The sequence below is a fragment of the Parasteatoda tepidariorum genome, chromosome 1 (genome assembly GCF_043381705.1).
Source record: "Parasteatoda tepidariorum isolate YZ-2023 chromosome 1, CAS_Ptep_4.0, whole genome shotgun sequence".
In the NCBI taxonomy this organism is placed as follows: Eukaryota; Metazoa; Arthropoda; class Arachnida; order Araneae; family Theridiidae; genus Parasteatoda; species Parasteatoda tepidariorum.
The window spans coordinates 59,670,672-59,693,233 of NC_092204.1; the positions used below are offsets into that span (position 1 = coordinate 59,670,672).

The 22,562-nt window shown below is 28.7% G+C and overlaps 2 protein-coding genes across 3 annotated transcripts in view; one reads left to right on the plus strand and one right to left on the minus strand.

Moving 5' to 3' along the window:
* The window catches only part of Rab3-GA (Rab3 GTPase activating protein), a 39,630-nt gene extending 21,319 nt beyond the window's left edge, over positions 1–18,311 (plus strand). The window contains exons 21-32 of the mRNA XM_043053008.2: positions 1,011–1,108; positions 1,275–1,377; positions 1,519–1,896; positions 2,749–2,907; positions 6,073–6,246; positions 7,533–7,603; positions 8,977–9,012; positions 9,300–9,374; positions 9,459–9,683; positions 10,931–11,257; positions 13,300–13,452; positions 16,098–18,311. Coding sequence (XP_042908942.1) covers positions 1,011–1,108; positions 1,275–1,377; positions 1,519–1,896; positions 2,749–2,907; positions 6,073–6,246; positions 7,533–7,603; positions 8,977–9,012; positions 9,300–9,374; positions 9,459–9,683; positions 10,931–11,257; positions 13,300–13,452; positions 16,098–16,262 — 1,964 coding nt within the window. The 3' untranslated portion in view covers positions 16,263–18,311. The remainder of the gene's footprint in view (positions 1–1,010; positions 1,109–1,274; positions 1,378–1,518; positions 1,897–2,748; positions 2,908–6,072; positions 6,247–7,532; positions 7,604–8,976; positions 9,013–9,299; positions 9,375–9,458; positions 9,684–10,930; positions 11,258–13,299; positions 13,453–16,097) is intronic.
* A 1,498-nt stretch (positions 18,312–19,809) lies between these two features.
* The window catches only part of LOC107454170 (phosphatidylinositol 3-kinase 92E), a 65,717-nt gene continuing 62,964 nt past the window's right edge, over positions 19,810–22,562 (minus strand). For both annotated transcript variants that reach the window (XM_043053017.2, XM_043053025.2), the window contains exons 17-20: positions 21,559–21,732; positions 21,359–21,476; positions 20,287–20,432; positions 19,810–20,189 (exon numbers count right to left, since the gene is read on the minus strand). In XM_043053017.2, the coding sequence (XP_042908951.1) occupies positions 19,913–20,189; positions 20,287–20,432; positions 21,359–21,476; positions 21,559–21,732 (715 nt within the window). In that variant the 3' untranslated portion in view covers positions 19,810–19,912. The remainder of the gene's footprint in view (positions 20,190–20,286; positions 20,433–21,358; positions 21,477–21,558; positions 21,733–22,562) is intronic.

Below are 22,562 nucleotides of genomic sequence, written 5' to 3' on the forward strand. Positions count from 1 at the left end.
CAAGGGAATGTTATTTTTGCCATTTATATATTGTGTTCTGTTTTTAAAGATCACTTTATTATTCTTAGGATATACAATTTTGTTAGTACATTTGGATTGAAGGCAACAAGTACCATTCCAGTATTTTTTTCTTTGTTCTAATTTGAAACATTTTCCTTTACTATTAGGAGGTATGCTGTTCTCATATGTGTGGGTATTGCAAGTAGTTAAATTTTATTCAAACAAAATAGAATTCATGCTATGAAACTTTTTTTTCTTCTCTTTTTAAAGGCTTTCCTAACTTACCAAGCTCGGCAAGCTAGTAGCTTAAGAAATCTAATCGCAATAAAAATGCTCATTTTTGGCCTAATTCATATTTTTAACAATAATCCTTTGAAAACATAAATTTATCAACTGTTAATTTTATTTATCAAAATAAGGGTAATTTTGGTAAATAAAATTACGTAGTTTAAATGTTTATAAACAGTCAATATGGAACAGTCAATATGGCTCATGGTCCAATAATATAGTAAAAATTCCTTTAGTTTCATTTCAAAGCTTCACTTGAAATAAAAAGCAGCATATGATATAGTGATTCTAAATAATTGAGTAATTCTAAATAAATTCACTTTTTTTAAAATTTAAGAACCATAATTTTATAAAATATCAAATATTTAAACTTTTAGGGATTTGTCCTCTATATTTTATGAATTTTGACAGAAATGATAACTGTAAATATTGCAATTTTGTAAATAATACACCAGCAAAAAAACTGATAATGACACTGTGTTTATAGTGAAGTCCACTTTTTTAACTGGTCTTGAGAACATTAATACTGTAGTTATCTACAAATACAAAAAAAAAAGTTATTCCATCATTTATTAAACAGTTGTTTGCTTTGCTCTAAAAAAAGGTTACAAAAATTCAAAAGAATAACATTAGCAAAAGCTCATATTTTTATCAGAGTTATGAACCTATAAAAATTAGTCAATTTCCATACCCTAAATTTTTCTATTTTCTTTTAACTGTAGGTGGGTTTATATTTCATAGCTCAATTCATGTTGGATCATATTTTAGTACACTACAAGTTGCTCTTAAGGAGAGTGGAATTCTTCCAGAAAAATTGCTGGTATGTTTTATTCTAAAACACAAATGTTTTTTAAAATAGACACTGAGCATTTTTAAAGTTTAATTGTTTTTAAAACTTCATTCATAACACTTAATTTTTGTTTTCTTCACTGTGATTTTTCCACAAAAAAAATATTCCTAATTGATTGTTAAATCCTTATTTTTAGATTCTTTTATTAAAGCATTGGGTATCTGATGCAGGGTTCTGCTCTAGTGCCGATAAATGGATTAACTTGCAACAAGTAATGAAACATATCAGCACTTTGAGTGGTATGTAAAGCTTTCTTTGCTCTGATTGATTAGACTTGTTAGCCATTATAGTTATCTACTGAAGTGTTTTGGACAGAATTGTTATAATTTATCCAAAACCTTTCCATCCCAGATTCTAATTCTTTCTATGTATTATTTCAGATCCAAAGTTTGTTAGTTCAAATTCCGAACATGTATCACCTTGGTGGTCATCTGTTCGAGAAGCCTTGCATAAAGCTACTGGTAATGTTGCTGCGTACATTGGTGCGGTAGTTGCACGTTCTGTATCTATCATTATGGCAGCCTCTTTTAATGTTGAGCTCAAAAAAAGTGAGAAAAAGAATCCTGACCAGGATCATGAAGAGAGCGGAGAAAGTGACTGGGAATCAGTTTCGTTGGATTTGGAGCATTGGAATTTGTTAGTTAAACAACTGGAGGATGTCTTAATGTTGAACATTCTACTGAAAAGTCAACCTAATGGAAAAAGTATAGTCAAGGATACTAATATATCCATTGAGACTATTCTCAATGGAGGCCAAGGTATTGTTACTAACTAAGTAATACAGTCATTTGTTGGTGATAATTAAGTTGTAATATGGCCAGTGGTTTAATAATTATTATATTCATGAGTGTATTTATTAATTTTCATTGCTAGGCATTAAACTTCAATTTTATGGCACTTTAATTTTTACCCCCCCCCCCCCNCCCCCCCCCCCCCATTCAAGCTGAGATCGGTTTGCGGAATCGGTTTTGTTTTTGAAAAGCTGGGAAACAGCACCAACGCCACATGGATTGCCTTTCCCCTCAACCAGAGGTAGATTCATCCGCAGTCTATAAGCAGAGACTTTTTACGGCACATTCGCAAATGTTGGGCCGATAGGAGAAATTGTTAGTTTGGTTTATTCATTTACCAGTTAAAGATTAGTTCATTTTATTTTTTATTACTTACTGTAAACTAAATCTAATTAGCTTAAACACTCGCTTCATATTAGAACTGAGAGGGTGTAATTGTAATAATTGTTTTGATATGCTTAATTGTAACAATTGATTTGATATGCTTAATTGTAACAATTGATTTGTAATGTTGTAATTCTTTTGTAAATCTTTGCTATACAAGAATTGAATATTAATTTGTGATTCACAATGTTTATACTTCATTTATTTAATTTTGAATATTATGAGATTATTATAATACTGTTACATAATTTTTATATTAATTAATATTCTAAAACTATTACGAGTGTGATCCTGAAACACCTTATGTATTTGCTATTAAAAAAAGGTTATCAAAAGGATACAGTCAACTTCATTGATTTGAAATGTAGCAAACCTGAAATAATTAAACTGTGAAAAATAGTATGTTATGTTTTTATAGTTGATGTATTTTTTCAGGGTCTGTAACTGACTTGATTGCAGTTTGGGCAGTATCTGTTGGAATAGAACCTGATACTTTATCTTCTTTTCTTTCTATTGATGATACAGATGAAGGACCAGTGTTGCAAAAATTTCTTGATGACAAATCTGATTCCAGATCTTTAAACATAGTTAAAGGTGAAGTTTTTATATTTCATATCTTAACATATATGTTCTGTTCTCAAGGTAATTGCTTTTTGATCTAATAGCCAGATTTTTGTGTACTAACATGTAATCTTAGTCTAACCTAAAATATGCTTATTAATTTGTGTAGACAATATTTTAAATTATATTCACAGAGAAAGAAACATTCTTTCTCTAAATGACCAAACGTACCTTTTTCTTGCATTCTTAATCCTCAAAATGTGGGAGTTAACCAAGGTCTGGAAATTAGGGCCATAATACTCTAGTTACTAGAGCAATTGCAAGTTTAAGCTCCTTAGTGTTAATTTCACTTCTTGCTTATTTTATCATATTTTTGAAACGATTTAAGTAAATTAAAAAAAAAATTTGTGTACAAATGTAAATACTTGTTTATACTTGTTCATATGCCATGTAAAAATATTATTGTAGAATTATTTATTATTATTTCAATTTATTAATTGCAAAAACCAACCTCCAAAATTTGAACAGAAGCTGTTGAATAATTATTAAGAAATAAAAATTTGAAAGTATAACTTTTTGGAAATTTTATTACTCAGATATGATTTAGCCAATTTTGTTCAAATTTTCTATTTTTATATTTAAAATCTTATAGTTTAAAATGAAGTAAACATTCTTACAATTTGTTCCTTCAATTTAATGCATATAATCCTTATAATTTAAAAGTTTTTCACTAATGTTAAAGTTTTAAAAAAAATATTACAAGCAACTATTTTTTACATGAATATGTCTTTTGATTAATGAGTGTGCAATTTTGTGCAATTTTTTTTCTTCTGTTTAATATTTTCAGAGATGTAGTGAAATATGTAAAAGAGTGAAATTAACAAGCCTAAAACTTTTAATCTTTTTCCTGAATAGACTATTGGAACCATATTTTCTAGATAGCAAATCTTCTGTATGTTTTGAAGGTTGACCCCAAATGTGCTGAGAAAAAAGTATGACTATGCTGAGAAAGTACATTTTTGTATCTGATTTTGAAATTTAAAATATTGCCTGACCAAATTATTTAGCATATTCAACCATTAAGATTGTATCTTATTATGTTCAGGGTATCTGCATACCTGGAAAGTCATGAAAAATCATGAATTTCGGTATTGAACAAAATTTGTCTTGAAATGTCATGATTTTAACTATTTTTTTTAAAAGAATCATGAAAAGTCATGAATTTAGGTCGCCGAAAAATCTAATTTTTAAAATAGAATTTACCTACATCCCCCCAATTTCACGGTGTTCCAAATATCTGAATTTGTAACAAAATCCCCCACTAACAGTCATATTTGATTAAAATATAAAGTGCTTTTATCCTGTTCTTTAAAAATTATTGTGTTCTTTCAAAAAAGGAAAGAAAAAAACATAATTTCTAGAACAAATTATCTTTTAAACTTCTGTAATTTCAGAATTTTTGTTATTTTTTATTTTATTTTATTTTATCAATTTAAAATTCTAGCTGAAGCAAGCCAGTCATTGGCGAATTTTTTATTTCGAAATGAGAACAGAAAAATCAGGAGTATTTCTTTCCTTTCCGATGTAGTATCTTTAGAATGTAATTCTGCAGAAAAAAGAAGAAAATTATTTGCTGTTGTATTTTTTCAGCTATTTTATTGTTTTAACTCTTTCTTTACTCTGATTTTTAAATTTAAAATCTGTAAATATGAAAATATGGAATATAACAGTTTTGGTTATACCTCTCATTTCAATTAATGTTATTATAATACTTTTTTAAATTTAATGTTGTGTTTTTGTCGGAAAAAATAGTAACTTCGTTAAGTCATGAAAAATTCTTGGAATTAGTCATGGAAAGTCATGAATTTGAAAATCTAAAATGTAGCAGATACGATGTACGTAAAAATCAAGTCATATAAACGTGAATATGTTTTGGTAGTTTTGTATGTAGTGGTTTGTCAAATGACCTTCAATATTATAGTTTTGCCCTCATTCAATTACGAAAAATTTCATTAAAATCTATTCATAACTTTCAGTGAAATTTGTGTCAAGGTTTCAAATTCCCCTTCGATAGATTTTGTGATGAGGAAGGGGGGGGAATCTAAGATGGATGGTTTTCAATCTGTTTAACTACTCTATTAAAACAACATATGCCGACCGGCCTGTGTAGGGGGCAGGGAACTGTCCTTGCATCAGGGTCCTGGGTTCGAATCCCGTACAAGGCATGGATGTTTCTTTCTCTCTCTCCATGTTCTATGTCCTTTCGACTTTGTGTGTGAATGTAACCCGCCCTATAAACTGGTTGTGGTTGTATGAATGGTGTGGCAGAAGTCGAATTCCTGGCCATAGATGNTTTCAATTAATGTTATTATAATACTTTTTTAAATTTAATGTTGTGTTTTTGTCGGAAAAAATAGTAACTTCGTTAAGTCATGAAAAATTCTTGGAATTAGTCATGGAAAGTCATGAATTTGAAAATCTAAAATGTAGCAGATACGATGTACGTAAAAATCAAGTCATATAAACGTGAATATGTTTTGGTAGTTTTGTATGTAGTGGTTTGTCAAATGACCTTCAATATTATAGTTTTGCCCTCATTCAATTACGAAAAATTTCATTAAAATCTATTCATAACTTTCTGTGATATTTGTGTCAAGGTTTCAAATTCCCCTTCGATAGATTTTGTGATAAGAAAGGGGGGGGGATCTAAGATGGATGTTTTTTAGTCTGTTTAACTACTCTATTAAAAAAACATATGCCGATCTGCCTGTGTAGGGGGCAGGGAACTGTCAGAAAGGTCCTGGTTCAAATCCCGTGCAAGGCATGGATGTTTCTTTCTCTCTCTCTCTGTGTTCTATGTCCTTTCGACTTTGTGTGTGAATGTGACCCGTCCTATAAACTGGTTGTGGTTGTGAATGGTGTGGCAGAAGTCAAATTCCTGGCCATAGATGGCGCCACTGAAAAACAGGAACAATCGCACCCCCACTGCCTAAACTGGCATACGACAAAAAAAAAATTTAATAATATTATACAACATTTGAAAACTTAAGACATTTATTTTAAGCTCTGCATATTATAGTTTTTGTTTTCCAATTTATTTATTGTAATATTTCTGTAATACATTATTATTTCTGTAGTGCATTATTTGTATTCTCCACTTAATTATTCATAATTTATTTGTTATTTTTGGAATTGCAGGTCTTTTGAAGGAAGTGAAGAGAAAGTTTCCTAATAGTTTAAACCACGATGCCTTGTTAGCTAATTGTGGTTGGGAGCATTTAATGCAATGGAGTAAAAACAAAGATCACACTTGTCATTTGGATAAAACTCTTGGCTGCTTGAATTTAGTAAAAAGTTCTGTTATTAAGAATGGTAGGTGAATTTTTTATTTTTAGAAATTACAGAAGTTTCTCTGATTATTATTTATGTAATTTATTTGTTTTAGATTACTTTTAAAAATAAAGCAATATATTTTCAATGATTTAGATTATAAATTTTGTTAAAAATTTTATGAAAAAAAATTCTTGATGAAATCTAAAGTGATGTAAAGAAAGATGAAGTGTTATAATATAGGTAGTTATTTATTTAAATCAGTACATAATAATGATACTGAAAAGTTATTGAGCTGGAATATACAAAATAAATTGAACGATTGATGTTTTTCTACAGGTTTGTTTTAATAAAACATTTTAATTTCTATATAAATTGAAATGCAAATAGGTTTAGTTATATTAAGTAAATAGATGTGGTTTTAATTATATGTATATATTCTGTTTTGTTAGAGAGTAAAAATTTTCCTTTTATTTATACATATTTCTTTTTTAATCAGTATAAAATGTTTGATACTATTTTATTTTATCAATAAGTTTTTCACTAAGGATAATAGATACAACAACAGTGAAATTTATTAATTAAATAAGTTTTGTCTCTTATAAATTAATTTCTGCAGATGATACATATAAATTAAATTGTATTCATGTATTAGAAAGTTAAAATTCTTTTTCTTAAATATTTGTCTTAAATATTTATTCTTAAATATTATTAAATATTTATATTATTATTTTAAAATTTTTTTTTTCTTATTTGAAATGTTAAAAAGTAAAGTATTGGAAAATTATTCTTTTTATACATTGAAGTACAAGTTTTTTTATACATTAAATTTATTGAATAAATTTTAAATAAGTTTTTATTTTTAACCACGGATGTAATCACCTTTATTATTAACAACCTTTTGGTATCTTGTGTGCAAATTTTGAATGTCTCTTCCATGAAAAATTTTTTTTTTCTGAACAAAATATCTAGAGATTGCATTTGGATACCAACCAATTTAAAAAATTTTTATTACCTTTGGCACCATTTAGAATTGCTCGATAAGGGGATAAATGACAAACAACAAGTATTGAAATGCACTGAAACATCACTTTTTTGTTTCTTTATTACAAATTCTGGGTTAAATACAATGAATCTGAATATCTTATTATTTCCTTTGTAATTTAAAACACAGAGATTAGTTTTGTTTATTTTTAATATGTTCGAAGAAAAAGTTGACAACTTCAAGAAACAATCTCATGTTTCTTGAAGTAGAAGACATCTTTATTTCTTGCTAAATTGTTTTTTTTTCTCTCCCCATTATAGTAAAAATGTATATTTATTTCTAGGTTTTTCATCAATGATGTGGAAAACATTCATTTTAAAAACCTTTGAAGCTCTTGCACATCTTATGGAAAAAGTATCTGCCTTACTACTATACATTTCTTTTTTTTCTATTTTATTGATATAGCTAATATGTTTTTTTTTAATTAACGTATGTATAGTTCTTCTCTTAATTGCATAGGGTGCGTAGCGTGCATAAAGGTGCTTATTTTTGATTTTCGTTTTTTAAAAGCTCTTAAAGGTGCTTTTTTCATTGGATGTTTTTAAAAAGTGCTTAATTTTCATTTTTTTAAAATGAAATATTTCCTTTACCATGTTGATTTTCGCTACGAATTATGCAAAGAGTCACAGTTCACATTGTTCAATTCAACGTTTTCAGTATTAATTCAAACCCAATCACTTTACTTCGGCGTATTGTCAGTCTGTAGTGTTTGAAAACGCTATTCATTTTACGTGACTCAAAATTTCATATTTTTTGACAGTTGTCAAAAACAATGCCAAAAGGTTTTTTTTTCCCACGTGACGGTTAAAACAAGATAAAACTGTCGATTGCCAAAAACTTTCTAACCTTGCCTAATTATGATATTTTTTTTAAAGTACTTAAAAATATTTTTTCAGTGCTTGAAAAGTGTTTAAAAGGTGCTTATTTTTTGTTGAATAACTTGGCTACGCACCCTGATTGCAGTAGGTTTTTCAATATTTTCTTTTATGATGATCACACTTATTTTGTAAATTAGTCTGGAATATTGCGAATTAAACTATTTGTTATGTTTTAAAGTGTTTTTTTAACACGTTCGCTGCCACCGACGCACTAGCGCGTCAGAGCGGCTCCTCCTGGTACGCCGACTATGATAAGTTATAAGCTCTGTCTTTAGAGTGGCTTTGGGAGTTGAATGGAGAGATTGTTTTGGCACGTTAGTGAAGCATTATTTTTTCATTTTTTGTGATTGGTTTTCAAAGCTTTTGTTTGAATTTTTTTATGTGCGTGACTGCCAATATCTTTATATTGTGCTTATTATTTGTAAATATTTTCAGCATTGTTTCATTAATGGTAAAACATATACTTGAATGATATTCCGATTTATTCCTTTTAAGCTGCTATTTTATGCAATATGCCAGTAATTTCTGAGAATATTGATCAGACGCACTGGAGCGTCAGTGGCACTCACAAAGATAGGTTGAGTCTGTGTGCCACTGACGCTCCAGAGCATCGGAAAGAAAACGCTCTCTAAATAGGAAAATAATATGTTTCTTCGTTTTTCTGGTTTGCCTAGTAAAATGTAAGGAACATATAAACCATTAAAACCCTGTTTTGTAATCCGGCTTCTGAGGATGGAAATATCATTTTTAGTAGTAGCGAATGTGTTAAGTTCCTTATTAGAAAATTTAATTGATAAATAATTTTGGAGACTAAGAAAATAAATGAGCTATTTTTCTTCTTTTTTTTAGGTTGGCAAAACTCCTAAAGAAAGACTCTGTAGAAAAGTTAGTAAAATTTTATTTCATTTTGTATGTTTCAATGTTAATTTACATAATATTATGTTATAATTTTTCAAGAAATAAATTTTTAATTATTAACACTGTTTTTTTTTTAAATTAATTTTTCCTTCATTTCTAATGATCACAATGGTTGTTGATAAAATCAAAAGAGACACACCCTAATTATTTTTTATTTTTGATCTTTATATTATTGGTTATTTTTACAAACATACATTGTAGGATATAATTTTTTTCAGTGCATAGAGCATTTGTTGAAAAATTTTATATTTCAGGATTTAGAAATGGCTGACAATCATCTGGAAGATTTCTTAGAATTTTGTTGCCAATTGTTAAACATTATATTAGAGGTATATATGTTGGATTTTTTTTAATATTTTAGATTTGAATAAAAATTGATGAGAAAATTCCCTAATTTTCAAATTTTACTTTAGACTAATATTCCTGCTGAAGTTGAAGAAAAACCTAACTTAGGTGTAGAAATATTTTGGCAGGGGCATGAAAGTACAGGCCATGTACCACTAATTACTATGGCCTTGAATCAAAAAGCTCCAAGTAATCAACAAGTTTATTTACATTTGATGGTGTCTACTGTTCTTCATTTAATTGTGACTTTTCAATTGAAAAACGTTAAACCATTAAGCCTTTTTAGCAACTCGGTAAGAACCTTTTTTAGACTTAAATTCAAAATTGTTTTTGTTTTATAAATAACATTTTGATTTATAATTTTTTTCCTTGTTTTTAAAAAATTTTCTTTTTAATTACATTTATTTTTTGATAGTTCTAATTACTTTAAATTAATTGGTAATGCTTTACCAACTTGCAACTGTGATTTGTTTTTGAGGCAAAAAAAAGATGGTTGTCTTCTCTTATGTTAAAAGCATAATGACTAGAAACTACGTACATGTGAGATAAAAATGTTCTTCCAGATGTTCCAAAATAACTGATGATTTTAAAAATCATAACTTTTACAATTCAATGGTACTTGATGATTTTGCTACCCTTACGTTTTTTTTTTGTTGCTTCCATTGATTAAAATTTAATGTGTCTACAAATGATAAACAGTTTGGTCGATTTCTTTGCTTCAATTAAATACAATGAAAATTTGATTTAGTAATTATAATTTTGGATATAAATGTGTTGAAAATTCTTGTTAAAATTCACAATATATGTATTTTGAGCTTCATTCATAAACACTATAGCACTGATTTTTAAAGTTTTTGCTTGTATTAATTATCTTATTGGTGGAAAGATAGTATTTTAGAATCTCATTCTTAGCTTAGCCACAAAAAATTTGCCATTACAATTTCATAAAAAAAAAGAAAAGAAAAGGGAAATTGTTTTTGCAAGTGTACTTAAATATACAGTTATTAAAATTTTATCGACGGTACTGAGAGGCCCTTAGCTCCGCTTTTATGCATTTGAATGAAACTTCAAATATATGTTATTTAGAATATATCTTAAAAAATATATTTCAATCAGAAAAAAAAATAGTGTTACAATTTTGTCAATTAATGGTTTTGTACTGCAATAGCAATTGTTTGAGTAAATATAATATTCTGTGATTCTTAGATATTTTAACTTGTAACTTTGTTACATTACCATTTATTGGCAAATATTCAAATTATATTTTTCTAACAAAAATCTCCGCTACATGATCTACATAGCATGTATTTAAGGTTACAGTCATTCTGTTTAGTAGAACTACGAGTCTCTGAGTGCCATCCTCAGTTTAATTTTTACCCTTATAGTGATAAAATAAAATTTGTGTTAGTCAGATTTATATTAGTGGGGAATTCAAATATTTTTTTTTAGAAAAATTTGATGCTAAATTTAGGGTACTTACTTAAAAGTCATTAAAAATGTCAAGTGCAGACTATTAAAATTTCTAATTTTATTTATTTAGGTTAAAAAGTATTTCTTCAGAGAACTTAGTTACCATGCTCAAGAGGAAACTGGGAAAATTGATTCTACATTGCAAACTAATAGAACTCAGTTTTTATTGAGAGCAACATCAGCCGTTGTTCAAGGTTTATCTGAAAATGTACCTGAATCTTCTAATGCTAACGAAATCACTGTAGCTGCTATCAACCCTGCTGCTTCATCTGCTGCTAGTAAAAGATTTAACTGTATACTTGAATTGGCAAATGGCTGGGATTTAGATTTAGATGAAGTAAGGCGTCATTATGTGTGTGAATTGTATTCAGGAGGACATGATTACTTGGCTCAAGAAGTAAGTGCTTCTTTCTTTCTACCTTTTACCTAATCCACTCAATATAATAATATGTAAGTAGTTACCATACTTTAAGATGTATAAGTACTTTGCGACTTTTTTAGTGCTTAAAAATTCGAGTTGGGTGTTTACTTATACTGTGGTCAAACCCTTAACTGTGAGTACTTTTTTAGCCCCTAAGGATTTATGCTTGCAAGTTGACTTATGACGTGGTCAATCCCTCAACTATTTCAAAGATCTTTTTCTCTTGAAACAATCTCAAACATTTTCCTCATCTGTAAGATAAATACAAAGACTTGAAATGTAATACAATCATAATTTTTATATAACAAGGTCATCATAGCACCTATTATAGCAAATATTTATCTTTTTAGAAGCAAGCGTACGTTATTTGACTTGGTTTGAAATGTCTCAATTGCATTAAAATACAGTATCATCAAAATTTGTCTGTCAATAAGCGTTGTTGTGTGTAGCAGTAAAATTAAAAAAGTGATGGAATTTCATTTTTTTTATTCTCAATTTAACTATGCACTTTGTTTACTGCCACAATACATTAACACCATCAAGGATATGTTTTTGAATAGAAAATCTTTTCAATGTTCTTTTTTAAAAGCAATAAGAAAATGTCTTTGTTTTTAATTTTTTTTTGGATTAATAATAGCATTTTGTTGGATGCCATTTCATGCCTATTTATATGTATGTTTATAATTGATACAATGGCTAACTTCTCCATTTTGAAGTTTAAATTTGAGGTAGGACTTATACTGTGAAAAATGTCTTGTGATATTGTCTTTGGATAGTCAAATTTATGTCTCATTGCAGATTTTAATTTATGGAATAATAAAGTCTTTACTAAGTCTAATCTTTAAAAATTTAGATTTTTCACAATAGTTATAAAATAATTTTCTTTTCAGATTTTGCAAATTTGAAAAAAAGATTTATAAATAAAAATCAGTTTCATTTTAACTGGCACTTAGTTTAGATGTTTTTACATTTGTCTCCTTTTTAATAGTAATGGCTAAAAAGATAAAACATATTGATGAAGCAGAAGGTTTCTTACTAATCCAAGTTTATTGATTTGTGAAAGAGTTTACAGATAAGTCATAAAACAACACTATTTTCCAAAACTGAAAAAATAGTTATCAACACTGATTTCAAAAGCTTTTAGATTTGGTATAATTGACTAGTTACCATTTATCCTGCAAAAATTAATAGGCATTCAACAGGTGAAGAAGCTGGGTTGTAAGTTGCTTTGCTCAAAAGGAAAAAAATTGTTTCATAAACATTGTTCATTTTCATTAACATTCCATTACTTAAGTAGTGATCAGATTAAGATGAGACCATAAATTTTGCTGATCTGCTGCGATTTACAATAGTGTATCCAGCAATTTTGATTTCAAGCTTAATTGCTGCCATAATGATTCTGTAAGAAAGGGACCTTAATATATAGTTTTAGAATCTTTGAGAAAATGAGCATGAAAGTCTGTTTGATTGTGTGAGAAAACAGGGAAGTTAAAAAAAGATTTTTAAAAAATGGCTTGAAGTTTCAACTGGCAATCAAGCAGGTTTTGATATATTGATTTTCCATGTTATATGTAATCTCAATAATGATTTGAGAGATTTGTTTTGTGTTTTGCTTAAATATTACTTTGTATTCCCCAATGTAAATATTTTTTGACAATAATTGATGAACCAATGAACATCATGTCTCACTAGGCAGGGTCTAGACCTAATTGTATGTATTTTAACCCTGTGAGGGGTTCGTTACTGAAAAAAAAACTCTTAAAAAGGATTTAAGTGATTGCTTTCAAAGAGTAAGCATTTGTTTGTTTTTTTAAACGTCTATGAAGCTAGTGTGACATTGATCTAGCAGACTGTGAGTAATTACTTCTTACTTTTAAAGTGAAAAACATAAAAATATGAACTTCTCCCATGAATATTTATTAATCTGGGGTTAATTATCGATTTTGTATTGTTCAACTTTTCTGTTACATGTTTTCTTTTAGAGTGCTTTTAAAAGATATACTTTATTTTTTCCATAGGTACAAACCCCTGTGAATGATAAATCAGTATTAGCTTCTCAACTTCTTCTTTTAGCAGGACAAAGAGTTAATAAACTTATCTTTGAAAGTGGAGATCCTGCTAGAAGCCTGGGTTGTATGACTCCAGATGTAACGACATTCTTAAAGAAATTGGTAAGTTTGTTTAAATGTAGAGTATTTCTAAAAAAAAAAAAAAAACACTTTTTTCCCCTAGCATTGATTTTTTTCTGAACTGTTTGTTCTTTAAATTCCTTTAATATTAATTTTTCACTTAGTTCCTCTGGTAGAATATTAATTTATTCACCATTTTCAGTTTATTTACCAAAGTAATAACTTAGTGGATAATTAGATTGATTCAAAATTGTGAATAAATAACTACTTTATTTANCTGTTTGTTCTTTAAATTCCTTTAATATTAATTTTTCACTTAGTTCCTCTGGTAGAATATTAATTTATTCACCATTTTCAGTTTATTTACCAAAGTAATAACTTAGTTATTTATTCACAATTTTGAATCAATCTAATTATCCACTACTTTATTTAATATAAAATCAACAAATTTATAGAAAAGTATGAAATAATAAGTGATATATGTGAGGCACTTATCACCTCTTCATGCCCTTTCTAAAAGCTTTACCAAATAACTAACTTTATTGCTAAATTTGACAACTTTTAGAAATTAAAATTTCATTCTTGCTTGATGTACTTAATTGGAATAAACACTTTTACTGAATAATAGTAAGATATAAATCAATGTTCACCAACTTCTTTTATTTAAATTCACTGGAAGCTGCATTTTTCATAGGTTTTATTAGCAGCTTGAGAACCTAAAACTACAGATATTATTTGCATTATTAATATTTATTAAAAGAATAATCATAACAGTATGATTCATTAGTTTTAAAAAGTACTAAAAGGAGAAAAAAATCGCATATGTTTAAAATTTTTAATTACAAGAAACAAAATTTTCTACAAGAGCATCAATCTCTCATATACCACACCAATGTATACAATGAATAAAAGAAATCATATTTCTTTTATCCTCTGCTGTGTGCTGTTAGTTAAAAAAGTTTATATAACTCCATAAAATAACTATAGAATATTTAAAACAGGGGTATGAAGTTGTAATGAAATTTTCTGCAGTTTTCAAAGATGTATAACCTATTAACTGTATATCCATTAACTGCAGTTTTAGAGAATAAAAAGGTATNAACTCCATAAAATAACTATAGAATATTTAAGAATTAATTATAGAATATATAGAATATTATGAAGTTGTAATGAAATTTTCTGCAGTTTTCAAAGATGTATAACCTATTAACTGTATATCCATTAACTGCAGTTTTAGAGAATAAAAAGGTATGTATACTAGGTTAAAAAAGAAGAAATTATAAAAAACAGGTTGCAACAAAAATGTCAAGTGACACATACTAATAAGTGTACATTTTTCAAGGACTATGTTTTTTCTTTAATTTTCATCCTTAAAATTAAATCAAGAAGCTATCAGACAGCAGTGCGACATGGAATTCCTGGCCTGTTTTGCATCCTCTCGGCAGTCTTTCTGTAGATGGCAGTAAAGTGAGGGTTGCATGAACAGCAAGCATGCTGGAAGCAGTGATTTGCCATTTGGTTTCCAGGGTAGTAGGATGAACTGGTCAATATGTTGATCATATATGAAGCTGCAAACCTTAACTGGCATGCCCATTGTTGGTTGAACTAGGAATGGTACCTACACAGACATTCTCTCCATCACATAACCTTCAAAAGTGTCAACAGATGGTTATGTGAGATTGGTTGTTTAATGAGAGCTACAATAAATCGAGAACAAAGGACGAGGACATTTGGCAATGAGAAGATAATCTAAGCACAAGTACTCTAGAATGTGGTCTATTCTCACTGCACTGCCTAGAGGATATTTGCAGCAAACCAAATGAGAGCATACCTTCATCAATTGGTACAATTAGTACAATCATTACTGACTGAAAATTATCCACTCCAGAGGGCATTTGCTACACGGTTCTTGCAACAGAGTGCTGCATCCTTTTTGTTTATTGAAGGAGCCTTCAATCAACAAAACACCTATGAGTGAACCCCCCATGTACAGCTGAACAGCATTTCTTGGTCAGTGTTTAGGCTGGCATTCTAGGAGACTGCCTCATTGAACCGTACCTTCTGCTCAGTCATTTAGAACAGTCGGACATGCATCTTCCTTCAACAAGTCTTGCCCGAACTTCATGGCACAATGGTTGTTAGACTGTGGTAGGCCTGCTCTGTGTGGCACCAACAGGACATTCCATGAATGATATCTGCCGATACCTCAATGTAACCTTTGGAAAGTGGTGGATAGGTCCTGCTAGCCTGGGTCATTGGCCTACCAGATTACTGTAACAAGTATGCATGGAACATTTCTGGGGTCAAATGAAAAGTGATACAAGACCCTTGTTGATTCAGTTAAAAGACCTCATGGCTCAAGTGTCTGTAGCTGCCAGGAATCTTCCAGAACAGCAGCAATGCTGTCAAGCCTGCCTGATGACTTCTGGTCACAATTTCAAACATCTTCTGTTGTACAACTGTTCAATAAAATGTTTTCTGTCCCATTGTGTTCTCTCAACTATGGCAATTTGATTCGGATTAGTCTCTATTCCCCCTCCTATAGGTCTGATAGTGAAACAACCTTTATAACTTACTAAAATCAATGCTTGTCATGATATAGAACTTGTATTTTTTACTTAAATCATAGTAGTTCATATTGTTAAATTTTGAATGATCTTTTCTATAATTTCAATATTTTCTTTTAGGGTGATATTACTTTACGATGCAACAATGTGCCTCTAAATCTGACTGCAACACTTATTGATCAAGTCTTGGTCCATTTACCAGAAAATAACCGTGAGCAAAAGCTGGCAATTGCCTTGAAAGATGCTGTTCATGATTTATCAAAAATACATTCTAACCCATCATGATTATAATCGAACATATTTATTTATTAAATGCCTTCATGTAAATAATCTATTCCTATTCTATATTTAGACTAATTTAAAGGAATCGACTATTTAATTTTTTTATTCCTTTTGTAGGTGTTAATTGTTAGAGTTTATATGTATTTTAAATTGTTTTTAATATGATAGCAACAAGTTTTCTATCAATATATATTTATTTCTATTTTTCATTTCAAACTTATACTGTGTCAGCTCTTTTATACTTAGTCATACAGGTAGGCTTGCAAATAATTAAATGTAAGCTATTGAGTAAATACAAATTGCAGTTTTTTATAATGTTAAAATAGATGATGTAAAAAATATCAAGTTTGTACAACGATAAATATTTTATTTCAATGTCTCAGTGTGCAATGTAAATATAGGAAATTTGTTAAATTATTGTAATACATTCTTTAATTTTTTATTAAAAATATCTTTGCCAAAATATTTTAAATGATATATTAGTTAAAGATTGAAAGCTTATAAAAAATATTTTTTAGAATATTTTCTTATTAAATGATATCAAATTCTTTATGTAACTTTTGTTGTTTAAAACATATAAAAAATTCTGTTGTAAAAATATATATAAAGGAACCAATTATGGAACCCTATTACTATCAATTTAATTATGGAACATTGGAACCATCATTCAAGGTATCTGAATTTTTTTTACACTAAGCAATACCTTCTAAAATTATTAAAAAAAACATTATGAATAACTTTAGTTTACATAATAGGGTTAGTAAACTATTTTTTTAAACCTTAAAGTTTCCATTTGTTTATTGAATTTCTATTTGATATAAGATTTTAAATATAGCATAGTGTATATATATATATAGTCTTAAATGTTGCCAATCCTGTATACTTGATTTATAAAGATTTTTTTTTAAATTCAGTTATTATCCTGTTTAAAATGTACATTTTTTTTTATTTCGGCATCTCGGTGTATCTTGTAAATATAAAAAACATAGTTAAATTGTTATATTAAATGGGGTTAATTCTATTACCTAATTCAACTTTCTGGTGTGGAATTCCCTGATTTCGTTACAAATATTTTATGTGTACCTAGTTACTTACTTTTAAAAAGGCTGTTAGACTGGGATACATTTTACTGAAGAGAGCCAAAGAAAAAAAAAGACCCAATATATTCAGTTTTTATATCAATTAACAATGAGGTAATTATTCTTTAGTGTAATAAAAACTAAATCAATAATATGTTCTGAATTAATAAAAATTTGAAGTTTTGAATAAATTAAAATTATGGCAAGCTTTAAATTTTCTCTGTAGAAAAACTTATACTTTTTTACTGTATTTAAATCCCTAAATTACATTTTTAAAAGAAATGATGAACAATTTAAATCTGAACATCATAAATCAGTATTTTGACATTTTAGAATATGGCTGTTTTTTTTAAATAAATTATTTTGAAAAACAATGATCTTTCTATTCTTAGTTTTTTCCACTTTTCAGTTGGTAGGCCTAGGATCAAACACATGGACCATTTAAAGACCACAGATTATGTGGCCTTATGTTAAACCAATAATAATAATTTTTTTAAAAAAACTGAAGAAATTATATAAGCTGCTTCACAAATTTTTCGAAAGATCTTGTTAAATTCGAAATTAATTTGTTATAAAAAGATAATATATTTTGAAAAATTGAAAGATTTTTTTCAAATAGATTCACAGAATCTGTCCAATATTCTATGCCAATTTCATTTTTATGTGGTTTTTGTGCATCACTTCACAAAACTGTTTAATTTTTTTTTCTTCAGGTAAAGGTTGCTTGAATGTTGTTTATATGTAAATATCCTTTAAGATTCTTACAAGGAATATGTTGTGATATTGAATGAACTGAAGTTAGAATGTAAATGTAAAAGCATCTTTATGTATTCAATACTTTTGTACATGATATTTTTAATTAATTTTATTAGTAATATTTATGGAATTATGAAAGTAGACTAAGTTGTGATACATAGTGTGCTTTAATGTGTGTGTGGCTTTAAAGATAAAATAAATTATTTTTGAAAGTAAAGGTATTTTGTTATGAAATATCATTTTTTACATAAACACTGATAGAACAAATTATTTTTATTAATCAAAATCGTTAATAATGGGAATCGATATATTGGATGTTCATTTTTAAACTACTGTTTATGATCATTATAAAGTATTGAGAGTTTTATAACTTTTAAAAATCGAAGTATATAAATATTTAGTTTCATTCCATTGCACATTTTCCTTATTGAAACTAACTTGGAAATTTGCATTTTTAAGTAAACCAATTTTTCTGGTAAGCTAAGATCCCTTACGTAATTGAAAGAAATACTTTACATTTCTAACCGCTGTATTTTTGTAAAATCTTATGTTCTAAAATAGGGGTGCACAACCTTTTTGAATGAAGGGCCACATGCACAGCAGGTTGGGCCACACGCATATTTAGTCATATCGGTGGCAAATATATTTTTTTATATAAACGTTGCAGTGGAAAAGCATCGCAATAATTCTAAAAAAATAAAAGAGAAAAAAAAATGCTTACATTTACGATTAAATTAGCGAGAATAAAGATCGCAAATAAGTAATTATTTAAATCCGTGATTTAAAATTCGTATGTAGAAATAAATATCAGAATTTTTGAACCCACGTGGGAATGCATCGCTAAAACTGCCGAAAAAATGATTGAAAAATGACTTGGATTACTATGAAATTGGCAAAAACAAAGCGCGTCAAAAAGTAAGTATTTAATTGTGGGATTTGATACTCACAAGTCAATAATATCGTAGTAAAAATACGAGATCTTCAAAATCACGTGGAAAAACGTAGCAAAGATTTTAAAAAAAGAAGGAAAAAAAATCATTCAGATTTACGATGAAATTAGCACAAAGCACGACAAAAAGTAATCAATTAAATGCGTGATTCATAATTCACGAATTGTAATATCGTATTGAATATATTGGAATTTTAAAAACCACGTGGCAATTGGTAGTTATAAATTCCAAAAAACGATCGAAACGTCACTTGGATTTACGATGAAGTCGGTAAAAATAAAGCGAGTCGAAAAGTGATTTCTCAAATTTCGAAATTCGCGCATCGTAAATACTGGGATGCGGAATTTTGTAGCAATAACTGAAAGTGTTGACTGAAAAATTGGGCAGCACATCAGCAGTCGGTGGGCCTCATATGGGCCACAGGTTGTGCTCACCTATTTTAAAACAATTAGAGTATTAGCATATGTAGCTAACATGTTTACTGCTGCCTAGAGACGCTTCTTCAGGGTTATTTTTCTTAAGATCTGGGAATTTCTCTTTTCAAATGAAAAGTTCAGTTTTCCTCTCTCTCAGTATGGAACGTATGTATTCCTTGTGTGTTCCTTAGTGTTTAATAATTGTTGTCCATTGTCTTGATAGCAATAATGAAACTGTTATATATATATTATTGCTTAATATGTATTATGTTATATATGTTGTTAGAAGAAAATCTCCTGCCTATTTATCGGATGCTTATCAAGTGTTATATAGATATAGCTGAGTACATGAAATGATGAATAACCTTTAATATACAAAATAATGGTTTTCAAGAAACTAACACTCAATGATAAACTATAGAAAATGTAACTCACAGCCATTGTTGTGGTTTTTAGTCAGACATTTTATTGTCTTTAGCCCAATTATGAGCCATCCAGTTCGCACTAGTTTTCCAACTGTTTTTGAGAGCTTCATCAAATTTCAGACGAAAATGCTTGAGGGCATCGTTGTCCGACATATCGAGAACCAACGTTTCCCTCAGGTAATCTAGATCTTTCTCACTGCTAAGTTCTGGAATGCCAGTGGACAACATCATGGCAAAGAGTGAAATGACCAATGGACCCCAGCGTCGCAGGATCATAAAGGCACGTTCACAGTATTGCTGAAATCTGAAGAAAGAGAGAGTTTGAAATTGTGAAGAAAAAAAAACAATACTATGGACAAAGGAGGTTTGAAATTAATAAGTGATATTTGACATAATCTTACTTGGTGAATTCTTGAGATTTTTGAGTGTGTCCTTTGGTGATAATGTATACAAAATCATGAGTTAAGACAAATGGCACTCTTTCACGCTTAATACCGAATTTTTCTTTGAATTTTCCGAGAATGTGTCCAAAGTCAATATGAAATAACTGTAAGAAACAAATTGAATGAGAAATAAATTTAGTTGCATAATTTAAGGTAAATGTACTTTACAAAGGATGAACGAAGAAAATGTAATGGAAAATGCAACAGTACGCTTTCCTAAATAAAAACGAGTGTAGTTCATAATATTTAAAACCTTTTTAAAGTAATCATCATTGATTCTGTGACTGTCAAAAATATTTTGAGTCATGCTTGAAAACAATGAAGGAAATGTTGGTTTAGGCAAGAGATTCCCAATATTTTGTAGTTATGGAACCCTAAATGATTAACTTTCTCTGGGAGGAACCCCGACTTTTATTTCTAAAGTATTAAATGACTATTGTGTACGTTACGTATTAACCAATAAAGGACTACTTTATTTCGAAAAAAATTAATAAAAGGAATGACATTTTTTCATCGTCCTGTTATTAGTGATCGACATTGGAATTCGCAGTACTAAAAATGAATAATGAATGGTTTTCGTTGAAATGAAAACTAAAAATATCTGCTATAAACGTAGAAAGTGATTATTACGGAAAATATATTAACAAATCTGGTCGTTATTTTATTTTGATTTGAAAAGTGCTATGGGGAATACTAATGCAATTTATTATAAATGCATCTCCAATTTAAAGTTTATTCTATTGCTCTTAAAAAAATTATATTTTAAAAAAAACTTTTCTTTTTCATTGGCATGCCACTTTAAATAAATCATAAAGGTAGCCGAAATGCTAAATAAATATGTAATTTTATTATTTATTTCTTGTTCTCGAATTTAGAAATTGCATTTCGGAATTTTGTATCTAAATTTTGTATTCTCCTTTGGCTGAATAATTTAATTTGTACTCCTGAATATCGTACATGCTTTAATTCAAATTATATTATATTAGGGACACAGCCAGGACTTTTCTTAAAAAACAAAAATAAGTATTACCTGACCATTTGTCTTGATCATAATATTATCACTGTGTCTGTCAGCCACCCCCAGAACATAAGTTGCAACACAATATCCTGCACATGATAAAGTAAATTCTTCTGCAGCTTTACTCAGGCTTCAAATATGCAAAGAAAGATATTGTAAGCAATTTCCAACAACAGATCTGATCAGCAGAATATCAAAGAGTGTACTAATACCTCATGTCATCCGGATTATGATCCTTCAGCCACGATAAAATAGACCCCTTTTTGAAGGCGGAAGTGGCAGTAAATCCTTTCTCTTTTTGAATGTTTGCAATGGTGTCACTGTCTGGAACAACTTCAATCAAACCAACTTTGTGTCCCGTTGCCATACACTGATAAGGTATCATTCTATTGTAAATAAATATCATTGGTATAGTTAATAAACCCGTGGAATATTCAAGGTTATTTCGAGCTTAAGTTTACTTATTAATATGATCAATTTTTGATTTTCTTTTACAGTGATTCTACGCTTTTGATTCTTAAATACAATTGCTGTTTTACCATATTAACTTTCTTAAATACTTATAGTATATAGTATTAACTTTAAGAACATTTGTCTTAAGTTAATTAAACAAACCTGCTCTTTGATAACAACCTCCGTTATTTACTAATTCACCAGGCTATATATTGGAAAAGTATTTTTTAATCAACATGATACTTTTTAGGTTCATTGCAGAGAGCCCACGCACCTGTAGGGTAATTAAAAAAATATATCACTAATTTCAAAATTACCCTGATTTATTTGAAGGAGTTTTTAATAAAGCGAAGTTTTATTGCAATAAGCCTGATCAAAGTCCATTTGAGTAGTTCTTTACGCATTTTTTAATTAGCCTAAAGGCATATAGACTGACAGCAATAAACTTACACATTATAGTATCTGGAAAATACCGACATCAATGATTAAGCGCTGTATTTTTTGATTAGTCTACGGCACATAATATTACACATTTTTTCTTCTTCTGAGAATGAAAATTTTGATCTGATTTTCTTTATTTAGTTTTAATTTGCTGCATTGACAGAGTCTATGTGATATATGTACTAAGCTAAAGTAAAAAAAGAACAATTAAATAACTGATCTTATCATTAGATTTTTATTTTTTCGAGAGACTAACCTTAAATATACTAAAATTCTTTGGCAGACGATATTTTAAGGAACGAAATTCGACACAAAAACTTAG